This window comes from Octopus sinensis, linkage group LG13 (genome assembly GCF_006345805.1).
Source record: "Octopus sinensis linkage group LG13, ASM634580v1, whole genome shotgun sequence".
Classification (NCBI taxonomy): domain Eukaryota; kingdom Metazoa; phylum Mollusca; class Cephalopoda; order Octopoda; family Octopodidae; genus Octopus; species Octopus sinensis.
The window spans coordinates 16533638-16548130 of NC_043009.1; the positions used below are offsets into that span (position 1 = coordinate 16533638).

General features: G+C 37.3%; 2 protein-coding genes across 2 annotated transcripts in view; both read left to right on the top strand.

Annotated features, from left to right (window-relative positions):
- LOC115218353 overlaps window positions 1-14493 on the top strand; it is a 35468-nt gene that overhangs the window by 2690 nt on the left and 18285 nt on the right. The gene's annotated exons all lie outside the window — the stretch shown is intronic.
- Window positions 7172-8365, top strand: LOC118765766 (zinc finger CCHC domain-containing protein 7-like). The gene has a single exon (XM_036508164.1). The coding sequence runs from the start codon at window positions 7207-7209 to the stop codon at window positions 8245-8247; it is 1041 nt and encodes a 346-aa protein (XP_036364057.1). The 5' UTR covers window positions 7172-7206; the 3' UTR covers window positions 8248-8365.

The following is a 14493-nucleotide window of genomic DNA, read 5'->3' on the forward strand; positions in this document are numbered from 1 at the left end:
GAATTATTCAAACTCCAAAGGATTCCTCTCGGCACATGGCTATGATGTTCCTCCGCTACTTCAGCTCGTGATCAGAGATGCACACATCGTCAGCCACCAAAGGACATGCTCAACTGACAAGCAAATCTGTAGTGTTGAGCAGAATACTTACTGTAGCCCATCTATTATACCAAGATAAAACATTTACATGATAACACTTCCAATCAGTTAAGATCAGAAGCCATGAGATCCAGTGCCAGGGAATTATTATTATTATTATTATTATTATTATTATTATCATCATCATCATCATCATCATCATCATCATCATCATCATCATCATCATCATCATCATCATCATCATCATCATCATCATCATCATCATCATCATCATCATCACCATCATCATCATTATTATTATTGAGTAAGAGAGCAGCACATACCATCATAGGCACAAATATATATTTGTACATCAATCAAATCAGATGAATCAAATAATGGAAAAGGAAGGTTTCAAATCAGTCCAAAAATGTTGTTCGCTCGTTCGTTTCGGCGATGAACTTTTTCAAGAGGATGTTCAAATTTTTAGGGGTTGGGGAACTTGCATATCCTGCCTCCACCCACTCTACCATTTCCGAGCCAATGGTCTAACGCATTCCTTACTAATGAAAGACGATTGTTCAAGAACGGATGACATAAAACCATTGGGGCACACATACAAAAGCGTCCTCGCACCCTTCATAACTTTCAGAAAAATGGATATTTTTAATACAATTTTCTACAAATACATTTCAGATGGAATATATTACGATTATATCAGGAATTAGATTTAGGGAAAAAAAGACTGGTGAGCACGTACACATAAATACTGACACATATCGCATATTACTATCAAAAGTTCAAATTTCATTTGGTAGCTATATTTGTGATGTTAGTCATTAAGTGTGTGTACGCACCCACCAATGTTTTCACGTTAAATTACTATATGATCATAATCTACACCATCTGAAAGGTATTTGCAGAAAGTTTCATCAAAAATTATTAATATGTTTGTTCAAACACAGTTATAACACTTGTATATTACATTATTCTATACAAATTACTGAAACTTTTGTAAAATCATGCAATAGAAAAGGCTATATTTTCCTTTCATCTTTAAGGACTGAAGCCATCAGATATTTACAAACCCGGGCCCTTCTTCTGGTTACCGAGTCGCAACCGCGGTGCCAATTAACCTCACTCACGCCAATATAGACGTAGTTTATGTCTGAAAGAACGTTTTTGACTATAAATCTGCAGTATCACAATGGCTTGAGGCTTTAACAACAAATTATAACTCGGTGTTGGATTTTTTAATACAAAAAACTATAATGCGTAACACAATGAGAAAACTTAGGTAAACATAAATGAATGACTTTCACTTTTATCAAATAGTGACCCTTTAGGGGTTCCTTGTTAGGAGAGAGTGGTTATGTATCTAGAGAATAATAATTTGCTAAGTAATACCCAACATGGTTTTCGTCAAAGCAGAATCAGTCTCGCACAGTTATTTCTATGTCGTAATTGATAAAACAGTTTCTGAAGCGTTCAAATGTTGATAAATGATATATCCGGTCTTTCAATAAAGCTGATCGCAAGATAATATGCCCCGATTTCTTGACCTCGATTTAGTCAGAAAACAAAGAAGCGAATTTGTATGACTCAGGAAAATTCCATAGAAATAAAATAAATAAATGAAACAGACGCCTTCATGTTACAACCAACGGTGCACTCTCTGAAGAGTCGGATTTCCAGGGCGGGATATTAAAGGGAACTATTTTGAGGACATTATTGTCTGCTTATAGCTCTATCGGGCTTATATGTGCGGTTACCATAGTCAACCCCACCACACGTGCCGATAATTCAGGGAAATAAAAATACAGTAAACAACCCCAAATATATTAAAAGCCTTCAGAAAAGTATATCGATTCTGTATATAAGAAAACAAGAAATCCACGATAGGATAGTTTTGATATAAACTCATCAACACAGTGCAAAACATGAAGACACAGGACTGGAAGAAATTGCAATAACAGAATCAGAAACTGTGGAGATCAGGGAATTGTAATGAGTAATACCCCATCCCGCCAGGTGCATATCAAAAGTATGAAGGTATGCAAAACAAGGACATAAGCGCTCATTCTGTTTTTTCCCAAACGCCATTTACTCCCCTTCCTAGATAGTCGCTTCGGGATGCCAGATTAACAGCTGAACTGAAGATAATCCAAAGTATCGAGGCAAAAACAGTTATTCCATGCCCCATGTGAGCTATTGGGGAAAAAAAGCTAAAGTTTTGAAGCTGTAGTCTTTAGAACAAAGACAGGGACGATATACAATCATCTAAATGGAGAAAACCCTTGACTAACTGGTGCCGAAAGTTGGTATTGAGAACTCCACTAATCTCGAAACAGAGTTCTATTGTACAAGACCAAATTTTCTGACTTCTCTCTCTCAAGGATGAAAACAAGTTATTGTAAAAGAATGAGTTGACTCAAACATTGTGAAAGAAACGGGGTTGGCAGAAATTGTGTAGAAGCCCGATGGATTGATTGCACTTCTGATTCAAAGGTCCGCTGTTGTCACGTATTGTACCGCTCTGATTCGCTCTCATGACTGAGTTCAGGGTGAAAATATATGCGGAATACTCAGTCACTTGGTACTAAATGCGTATTGGCGGGATTCTTATGTATGTATGTATGTATGTATATATATATATATATATATATATATATATATATATATATATATATATATATATACACACACACATACTCACAATACACACATGCACATATATTATAAGTATGTGTGTGTGTGTGCGCGCGCGCGCTTGTGTGTATGAAAGAGACAGACAGAGGGTCAAATTTAATTGTTGCTGCTTCTGGACACACCGCCTGAAACGATGTATTTATTTAACGGAGAGTTGAAATTTTTTTACAATAATATCGAAAATCACGTTATTACCTTTTTTCCTTGCACACTTATTACAAATAAACACAGATAATCTTTTATCTGCGTTCACAAAAACCCTCATGCACACACACACACACACACACACACACACACACACATACACATATATATGTGTGGTTACATATTTAAGTTAAAGTATAAGTGTTTTATCTAAGATATATATGTACATAATATTTTTGTCTTATCTGTTGCTATTGTTTGCAACTACATGATAGATTGAACTTTGATACATCATTAACTGGTATGATCTTTGATAAAACTCAACCAGACATTCATATCGCTTTTAATATTGTATTATGTTTTACTTCACAATAATAATAATAGACAAGAGCACTCAGAAAGCGCCAACCTCCGCCAAGGCAACACCAACGTCCTCTCGATGATTTTCAAAATGAGAATATCTGAAAAGCCGCACCCATCTACTTGGAATTGAGTAGCACACGTTCATCATGTCCCACCAAAGACCGAATTGTAGCTTTGTTGCTACGTTGCACTTTTGCCATTTGGGCCCAATGATTTATAAGATTTGTGTCTATAAGAAATTTGGGCCCAATGATTTATAGATTTGTGTCTATAGGACACAAATCTATAAATGTTAAAGATAATCGATATCGATTCCACTCTGAACGGCTACTTAATTTATTGACCTCAGGTATAAACAACAACAACAACAACTTTCATAGTGACCACCACCTGACTATCTCAGCTAAAACCCCCAAAGCACCTGACACTGAACTCTTAACTACCCGCCACAGATACAACTTTGGTCACCATTTTACCACAGCTTATGAAGCAGCAAGAAAACATCTACGTTGCTCACCGATTAGAAATAACAACCTATCCATAAACAACGATCTTTAAAACAAGGACTCTGTTAAACAATGCAATCCTAAATTTTCTAGATCAATGTTTTGAGGGGATTTTTAAACATAATATATGAAGGATCACATTATCCGATATGTTTGCTTTAAAGATTACAGGGAATGGTTTGAGGACGATTTGACTGCTATTTACAACAACTCGGTCGTCGAGACAGATTAATGTATTGTCAGCTGTGAGGTGGCGATGGCTGTGACTAATCCCTCATTGAGAAAATGTGACTGCCATACCTTTACTAGTGTAAGTGTAATAATTTGTTGAAATCCTCTTTAATCACGATTGAGCTTGATCAGTGATAAATTCAACAAAAAAAAAAGGGAAACAATGGAAAGAAGAGGGAGGTCAGTATTGCTCTGTAGATCCCAGTACAGATCGATGAATTTAGGATTCTGTGAGAATAAAGGTAGGATGAATGGGTGAATGGAAAATGCATTAGAAAAGAAATCATTTTGTTGAGCAGATCATTTGATTTCACCCGGAAATATCTTTCAAGGATCATTTGCTAAGTTATTAATCGCTCTTAAGTACGTGTATCAGTACTAAATACCCTTTAAAAATAAAATTAATCCACAAGCTGATCTATTGTCACCTAAATCCGAATACTAACGGATTAATATAAATAGTGTTTGTCATTAAAATATTTTTAGACATTAAATTCAAGTTTGACATTCTTAACGATTTCCTACCGAAATGATATTAAGCCTCGACATTTTATTGCTAAAATGAAACTGCTAAATTAGTCAAAGGGAGAGGAAGAGAGGGAGAAAGTCACCTAGGGGTGTGATACCGATTATTAGCTTATCATTTAAGTCTTCCTCAACAAATCCTCCAGTCTTCCTATCGGTCATCTCGGTACTCCATGAAACCTGCTAGTTGGTCAGTAATTTCCTCTTCTACAAATTTTTTAGTACACCCTCATACGTTGGCATGCCGACGTTCTTCGATATCCGACGAGCTGGCAGAAACGTTAGCACACCGGGCGAAATGCTTAGCGGTATTTCGTCTGCCGTTACGTTCTGAGTTCAAATTCTGCCGAGGTCGACTTTGCCTTTCAAGGGGTTCATAGGTTGAAAACCACTGCTTTACATAGTAACCCGCTATATAGAAGCATACTGCTAATGTGTTCGTTTTCTTGGATGTTAAGTATTGCATTCAGCATTCTGGTGTAGCATTCATCTAAAGATTTGCGGAGGGTAGGCTTCGGAGTCTAGCATTCACAGCCTTTCAGTCAATTGTAAAAACTGATGTGTCCAGATGTCGTTTAGCCCCAGTTCTAACTTGATTTTACTGAAAGATCTATAACCAAAGGTGGTCTAGTCATGACCATCCTGCTTTTTTTATATATCAGAACCGTATAAGTGTAATATATCCGCAGCTAAGATGTAATTTAAGGGAATTTAGGTGCTATTTGTAGTAGACTGAGCGACCACGATCAAGCTTCTTCATTGACTCATATAAATAGATCAGTGGAGTACAGTAGTGAAATCGAGTTTCAGTCATATTATTACGACTGACTGACCAAAGTATCAAAGAATAAAAGAGCAGGAACTTGTGAAATCTTGAAGAATTACTTATTTTGCATTGTTTTCTTTTTCGCCTCAAAGATCTTCTCAAGAAACAACAACCATCATCATATAAACACATTTACAAAAGTATTCAACCTTGATCTTAACATTATTTTCACATCACTTGAAGTTGCAATATAATGATCTTTCATCATCTGTAAAATTCTAAAACGGTTTGAAGCTCTATAGTTTGAAGTCGATAACGCAATTCTTGTTAGTAATATTCTGGCTATAAATGAAATCCCTCTGTTGAAATGTTGTCAGGAATGGTCTAATAAAGGCTTTGTGCAAGCACTGACAATCTCAGGGTTCCAACAGTCCAGAATGATTTTTGAAAACCTAGAGTTCGAATCATTCGAATCAGGTGACGGGCTTTGTCAAAGCTAAACATATTTCAAAAGTATATTTCGCTCATGACAATGGCTTGATCAAAGGTCGCAGACATGAAGTATTGCTTCACTCATGCGAAAGTATATATAAGATTGTCTTCTGTTCTAGCTGCCACTTGATTTTTAGAACTTGGTTCCTATTGTGCCATTGCCGTCGACGTCACTATTAGTGTAGTTAAGTGTGTGTGTGTGTGTGTGTGTGTGTGTGTGTGTATGTGTGTGTGTGTGTGTGTGTGTTTGTGTGTGTGTGTGTGTGTGTGTGTGTGTGTGTGTATGCACATGTGTCTGTATGTGCGCGTGTGACTGAGTGAAAATGATATTCTTGCTGCAAATGAAGCCATTTTATTGAGTTAATGCTGTAAATTATTTATTAAAAGCATTTATCAAGCGTTGGCGATAGCTGTGTCCAACAGTTTAGAATTATTATTGAATACTTACGATCGAATCACTAAAACATCGGTCAGGTGCATCAGTGGAGTTTAGTAAAGCTTCGGAACCACGAGTGCACGCGTACGTATATGTGTGTGTGTTCGTGTATGCGTGTGTGTGTTGTTGTTTATGCCAAATCGTAATAAAAAAACACAATTTGATATTACGCTGAGTTTAACATTAAATTCAAATGTTTGGAATGCGTGTTTCTTTAAGAGGAATAATAAACGAAAAAGGAAATGTGGAAAACTTCTAACAATGTGGAGAGGGAAGCTGAGAAACCTTTATATATTTCAGACACAAAGGCGCATCCTCGGAAGGATATCTACGGACTTTACGTTAATGCCGTTTGGATAACCGAGCGAGCAGTGACCTCGCTTAGTTCGGTGAGTGTGCTAGCAACAGCAGGTTCCAAAAGATGGTGTTGTCGGTGCCGTAGAGGTCGCAGTGGTGGATGATTGGCTGTCTATTTTCGTTTATTCTAATTCTGTGCTACAATGCTTCAAGCGAACTACAACGCTCTTCTTTCATATTTATACAAGAGGAGTGACAGCGACTTCATTCTATCTATCTATCTATATATATATATATATATATATATATATACCTATCTGTCTGTCTGTCTGTCTATCTATCTATCTATATATATATATATATATATACCCATCTATCTATCTATCTATATATATATATATATATATATATATATATATATATATATATATATATATATATATATATATATATATATAAAATAATAGTTATCGCCATACTAATATGGCATTCTTATAAAAATAAGAAAAAAGCTTTTCCGCTTATTAGCTCCATGAGGCCATCGCCTTAAGTTAGCTATTTGATACACAACTGAAAGGATGAAAGGCAAAGTCGACCTCGGCGGAATTTGAACTCAGAACATAACGGCAGACGAAATACCGCAAAGCAAAATAAATACCATGAAAATGTTGCCCCGTATTAGTGATGAAGACGAATCTTATGAGCTGTATGATGAATTCGATGATGATGATGAGAAGGATGAAGAAGAGGAAGAAGCAGAAAGATTAAAGGAAATAGAGAGCGAACTGTATAGTTATATCCATTATGGTTCTCAAACTGACTTAGAAACAGAGACTGTTGATCCAACATTTTGGAGGTCTTTAGAAAAAGATAATTCAGCAGTAAATAGACCACTAATGAGGCTGAAGGTGAAGGAAGATAAAAAGAGTGCTGAAGACCCTATTTTGACAAAGACCTTCAAGTGCGGTAACTGTTCCCTTGTTGGTCATCTTAGCAGAGATTGTCGGCAAATGAAACCACCTGTATGTTATCTCTGTGGAATTTTAGGACACAAAAGCCATGAGTGCCCAGATAGTATTTGCTTTAACTGTGAATGCCCTGGACATTTTACTCGTGATTGCAATGCATGCAAACGCCCTTATAATGCACACTGTTCCCGATGTGACATGAAGGGCCATATGTATCATGAATGCCCTGATCTTTGGAGAAGATACCATGCGACCACCAGAGAAGGACCTATTATGAAGACGCCATCTCGTTGTAACCCAAGGGTTTATTGCTCCAATTGTGGACTGGTTGGACATTTCGCTTATGATTGTTATAATCTAGCCATGTACAGGTTCATCAAACCTAGTTATCCTTTCATCGTCAGCTATAAAAAGAACTTTGTGAGTAGAAAAAATTTTAAAAAAAAGGAGAAAAGATATATGAAATTTATGTTCGAAAATGATGAAATTCCAGTAAAGAAACCGAAGATTAAAGACAAAGCCAAAATAGTAAAAAAGAAAATATCCAAGAAAAAGAAGAAAAACAACCAAATTGGAAAAAAAGTACAGATTAGTAATATAGTGAAAAAGAGATTAAAAACCAGAAAAAGGAAAAACAAACTCGGTTACAAGAAGTTCTTCCAGTTTTTTCTAACAAGTGTCAGCTTAAATATCTGTCGAGCTTTTAGTGTCAGCAACATAACTCGAGTGTAAACAATTGGACATGGCAGATGAACAAGGACAGAAAATAAAAGACTGAGATGTGTACAATAACAGAAAAGATTGAGATGTGCAGACTGAATGGTAAATAAACTGAAATTATTGAAAACAAGTGGATGTATTCCACCGAAACTAGGTAAATAAAACCATCGAACAGAGATTGTCGGAAGCGACACCTACTGGCTGGCTACGCTGCATTGAAAAGGGGCAATACCCCGAAACGCGTCTGTAGCTGCCGGTCAAGTAGTGTGGAGCGACTGACCTCCCTTGTTCGAAGGTTATATGGATACAGTTGTGTATCAAATAGCTAACTTAAGGCGATGGCCTCATGGAGCTAATAAGCGGAAAAGCTTTTTTCTTATTTTTATAAGAATGCCATATTAGTATGGCGATAACTATTATTTTCCGGGAACGCTGCCGCTGTTCTCTTTTAGAGAGACTTAGTTATTTTAATATTTCTATTATTGAAAACAAGTGGATGTATTCCACCGAAACTAGGTAAATAAAACCATCGAACAGAGATTGTCGGAAGCGACACCTACTGGCTGGCTACGCTGCATTGAAAAGGGGCAATACCCCGAAACGCGTCTGTAGCTGCCGGTCAAGTAGTGTGGAGCGACTGACCTCCCTTGTTCGAAGGTTATATGGATACAGTTGTGTATCAAATAGCTAACTTAAGGCGATGGCCTCATGGAGCTAATAAGCGGAAAAGCTTTTTTCTTATTTTTATAAGAATGCCATATTAGTATGGCGATAACTATTATTTTCCGGGAACGCTGCCGCTGTTCTCTTTTAGAGAGACTTAGTTATTTTAATATTTCTATTATTGAAAACAAGTGGATGTATTCCACCGAAACTAGGTAAATAAAACCATCGAACAGAGATTGTCGGAAGCGACACCTACTGGCTGGCTACGCTGCATTGAAAAGGGGCAATACCCCGAAACGCGTCTGTAGCTGCCGGTCAAGTAGTGTGGAGCGACTGACCTCCCTTGTTCGAAGGTTATATGGATACAGTTGTGTATCAAATAGCTAACTTAAGGCGATGGCCTCATGGAGCTAATAAGCGGAAAAGCTTTTTTCTTATTTTTATAAGAATGCCATATTAGTATGGCGATAACTATTATTTTCCGGGAACGCTGCCGCTGTTCTCTTTTAGAGAGACTTAGTTATTTTAATATTTCTATTATATATATATATATATATATATATATATATATCTGTCTGTCTATCTATCTATCTATCTATATATATATATATATATATATACATATATATATATATATATATATATCTACCCATCTATCTATCTATCGTGTGAGACGAGTCGGTTTATCAGCTGAGTCTATCGTCAATATTGTCACGCCTCCTTCCTTCAAACGGGAAAGAAGAGCTACTTTCATCATCCTTGTGGCTATGGCGAAAGAATGTATCTGGTGGACGCGTCTGAAAGGATTGGAGACAAACACTTTCCTCTCTTGTCAATCTCTCATCAACTTCTTCAAGTACCACTTGAAAAGGAAAGTGAGAGTAGAGAGGCAAGTTTTGTCTAGCGAATGTTTTAAAAAAAGATGGGTGAATTAGCAAGGATGGCACGTATGAATGACGAAGCCACCTTGAGCATAATCCTATGAACCCAGAAATTGAAAACAGAGGGTTACCCACTTGCAAACAAATGTGGTAACATATAACAATATTGACCAAGGTTACCGTGGTCTTTTTCGTAGACTTTTCTTCCCACGGATAAACCTTACTTGCTTTCCCCTTTACACCATATATCATAACACTGTGATACACGATTCCTATTGATCGTTTTTTTTCCTCTTCCTCTTTTTTTCCCTTTTTTCTTCTTTTTTCATTTCTCTTTTCTTTTGTTCCTTTTCCTTTTCTCTTTTTTTATTTTTATTTTTTTATTTTTTATTTTATTTTATTTTTTTTGTTCTTTTCTTCCCTTTTACGATCCCTCTTGATCGAAAACCTACGCCATCCCCTTTTTTTGTTTCTTTTGTTTTTCGTTTTTTTCATCCCCCAAAAGAAAAGCTCTACCTTGTAACTTGTCCCATCTGTGTGCAGCCCTGTGTGGCCAATAAAGAAACTTATCTATCTATCTATTTATCTATCTATCTATCTATCTATCTATCTATCTATCTATCTATATATATATATATATATATATATATATATATATCTACCTATCTATCTATCTATCTATCTATCTATCTATCTATCTATCTATCTATCTATCTATCTATCTACCTACCTACCTACCTATCTATCTCTCTCTCTCTCTCTCTATATATATATATATATATATATATAGATATATATATATATATTTGTATTCTAGTTTTACACACACACACACACACACGCATATATATATATAGAAAAGTGGGACAAGAACGCAAAGCATCCAGACAGTTAGATGATACAAAAAAGGGGGCCATGCTGGAGTACCGCCTTAAAGGGTGTTATCGCCGTATCTCGCTTCCAGTAAAAAGTATGTTTCATTTCCCCACCCCCACTCTTTTTTTTTTCACTGCTGTTACATTAATTTACTCAATAAAGGAATTACTCATTAGGGTTTCCTATGCCTGAATAACTGTGCATTTCCAAGCCTTTTTAATAACGATCTTATTAGGATAAAAGACGAAAATTGACAACGGTGAGATTTGGACTCAGCACGTAAAGGACCCCCGCGACTCAAATCCAACGATAATCTACCCTACTCAGTATTGCAGTACTTTCAATATTGTTCGATTACCATCAACGCCTGATGAAGTTTCATCTGGCAAGTTTTTGTTTTATATACATATAATGGCGGACAGCAAAGGGAAAGAAAAGCAACTGCCAAATCAAGTCACAGTATACCACAGTCTTTCCCGGGAAAGATCACTCACACCTTATGTTTGTGAAAATAACACCAGGTAAACTCTTGTGAGTTGAGAACAGAGTGCCTGAAGTTACTAGCAATGATTGCCATAAATGAAATAAAATAACATAACAGGTTACAAGAAAGATGTGTGAGAGAGCTTCGTGGTTAGGCTGGACTGTTGATCTTGCAGACATGGTTGACGTACTGTTTGGTGGTGTGTAGAGGCAGCCGTTGGTCTGTTGGTCGTGTGGTCTTCGTACATCAACGATGAAGGCAAGCGTCTGGTAGCGGTGAAAGCGGAGACTGGCTGGTGTCAGATAGATCGTTGTCAAAGACGAGTTGCGTGTGGTCAATGGCGCGTGCCAAAGACCTAGAGCAGGCGAAAACTGTCGATCTTACAGAGATCAGTGGGCTCCCAAGAGCTGGGGATTAATTTCACTCGTAAGGAAAAATGAAGTGCTGCACCAAAATGATTGAAAACCGACCTATAATAAAAACAATTTCAGCGAATCACAAGGTCATGTGATGTGGTAGAACGAAAAGGGCTCGTGCGGCCGATATCCGGGTATTAAAGCCTAATCAGCCCAAAATGAAAACATCTCACACATAATGGCAGTGTCAATCACTTCTGCCACAACTCCATATCCCTGCCGATGTGAATCGTTAGGATTTATACTATGAAAACTGGTTTACTGTGTAATGGTTCGACAATTCTCTACCCGTTTCACTGTGTTGCCTTGTCGGGTAATGCGATGCATTTGGTGTTAATCTATGGAAGTAAAAACAATAAGGTTTGTTGCTATTGCAAACGATGTGGACACGAGACAAGCTAAATTAAATTGGCTTCAACTTGAATTGCATACCTGGCCTACATATTCAACTGGCTGGGAGCTTAGTAGTTGTTCTTTATTACATAAAATGTCAAGAATGGCGAAAAGAGTTGTTGGTTAATATTATGTCACTGGCATTCCTACATGCTCATAGATACTTAAGACTCGTACTAACTTGCTTTTGCTCGCGTGTGTATATGATCGGTTGTAGCTCTTAGTGAGAAGAAAAAAATTCAACTATTCAACAATAGTGAGTATGTATGATATAGTTTATATCCAATCACACTGACAAACGACGCTCATGAATCTCGTCTGCCAGTATTTATCGCCATTAAACTCTATGGGGGGCTAAAGCCGCACACTGTCTGACCGCTGACTAGAATTGCTTAGCAAATCTCCAAAACAAATTCAAAGCTTTGTGGAGCAAACAACAAGGTAAGCTCCCAGCAGTCTCACACTGCAAGTAGGTTTCAACTGCTGGCTCTTCTCTTAGTTAATTACCTTTCGAAATGTATGCACCTCCCAGTTCCTTTCTGCAATTAAATATACAAAACATTGTCCTTTGTCAAATAGATCAAATATTTCCTTTTTTTAGTGAGTGGAGAAATGACAGACGCAGTAACTTGATGCAAAAATGCATTAACGATATTCAGTCACACAGTTTCTCTCTCTCTCTCTCTCTCTCTCTCTCTCTCTCTCTCTCTCTCTCTCTCTCTCTCTCTCTCCCTCCTTCTCTCTCCCTCTCTCTACGTTATATGGAGAAAGTGGGACACTTAGCACCTGGAGAGGCAAGCAATGAACAAGCAATACCAATGCAGTCTTAACTTCAATTCTGACAGGAATGAAGCGTTGTAGTTTTCTGGTTTCAGTTATAGGACTATGCACCAGATGGAACACCAAACAGCAAACCCTTTTACTTGGACACCGGTCATTGGACACCGGTCATGCTGGGGCACTGTCTTGGAGAGTTTAGTCGAACAAATTGATTCCAGATCTTATTCTATCGCAAAGTTGCATTAACAAAAATGAACATCGGCTGTCAACCAGTAAGATAACAAACACAGACATGAACATATATACATACATACATACATACATACATACATGCATACATACATACATACATACATACATACATACATACATACATACATACATACATACATATATATACATATATATGGTGGCTGCCCCCTCGTCATCGAGTATGGCCATTGCACGAAGCTTAATCAATGTTGTTATTGTGCAATGCCTGTGCAAGAAGATTTTTTTTAAAGTGAGGAAAGGCTGTGCACTGAGTCAATCCCACTCACTAAGCAGCAGCAGCCATAATCCGAAAAGAAGAACAGGTCAACATCATCGGTAACCACTGAACCACAGGTTTTATGTCGGAGTTATCCCAGTTACCTTCTCCTAGAAGGATGCCCTAACTAAGGCTAGGAGTCCTTCACTCCCAATGGTTTAGCCGCGCGATCGGGTATTCAATTCGATTATTTCTATGTCCCCGCGCATGATACAGCCTTAAGCCTTAAGAGAAAAAAATACACATTTATCGGATGGCCGTTGACTCTCAAGAGTTCCTCCGCCCTTTGACAGGTTTTGTTTTTCATCCCGCAGGGTGTCCAATAAACACCCTCCTCACCAAGCTTGGTGGGGTTGCCGGTTTAGTCGCCGACGACCTGACCATGCAACAGGTTGTACTGGGTTACATGTTACCAGTAGCACTCGAAAGTGACCATACATACATACATACATACACAGAAAGCCAATTCGAAGGTTACAAATTCAAGCCATCAATGGAATTGTAAGGATTTGTAAAATTTTCAAGAAGTTTAGCATTTGAATATATACGCACATGTCAAGACATGCAGCTATATATGCATGAGAATAAATACATAGAACATACAAATCTACACATGCAAGGACTCCAAAAACTGCGCACACACAAACATACATAACTACCGTGTGGACATCAATTAAAAATTTTAATGATCTAGGTTAGAAACCGGTTCTTTATTGCCAAGAAATTTTGAAATAAACTTAATAATAACAAACATACACATGCCCCCGCCCCAACATACACATACATATTAATAAAACGCGCGCGCGCATGAAGTGCTTCCGCACAGTTTTTGTCTACTAAATTTCCTCACCAATAAGATGGAAGTGAACCCGAAACCACATGGCTTTGAAGTGAACTTCTGAACCACATAGCAATATCCGCGATTTTATTTATTTATTTATTTATCTATTCGTCTTCACAAATAATTACAGCAATTCCTTACTTATACATAGGGCAAAAGTAGCTGAGAGCCATCGATCAAATCGATCTCACATTCCGACACTTTCCAGCAAAGTCAACCGAACCGAGATCACTTTTTTTTTTTACTCCTGGTTGTTTCTAAACATTTCATTTACATTGTACATGCTCTTGGGAAAGGGATCACCATCACAACATCCAATGCCTCTTACCACTAAAATAATTTTTACTTCGTCAAAAGAACCGGTGTCGTTTTAAGATTTCGAAAATGATCTT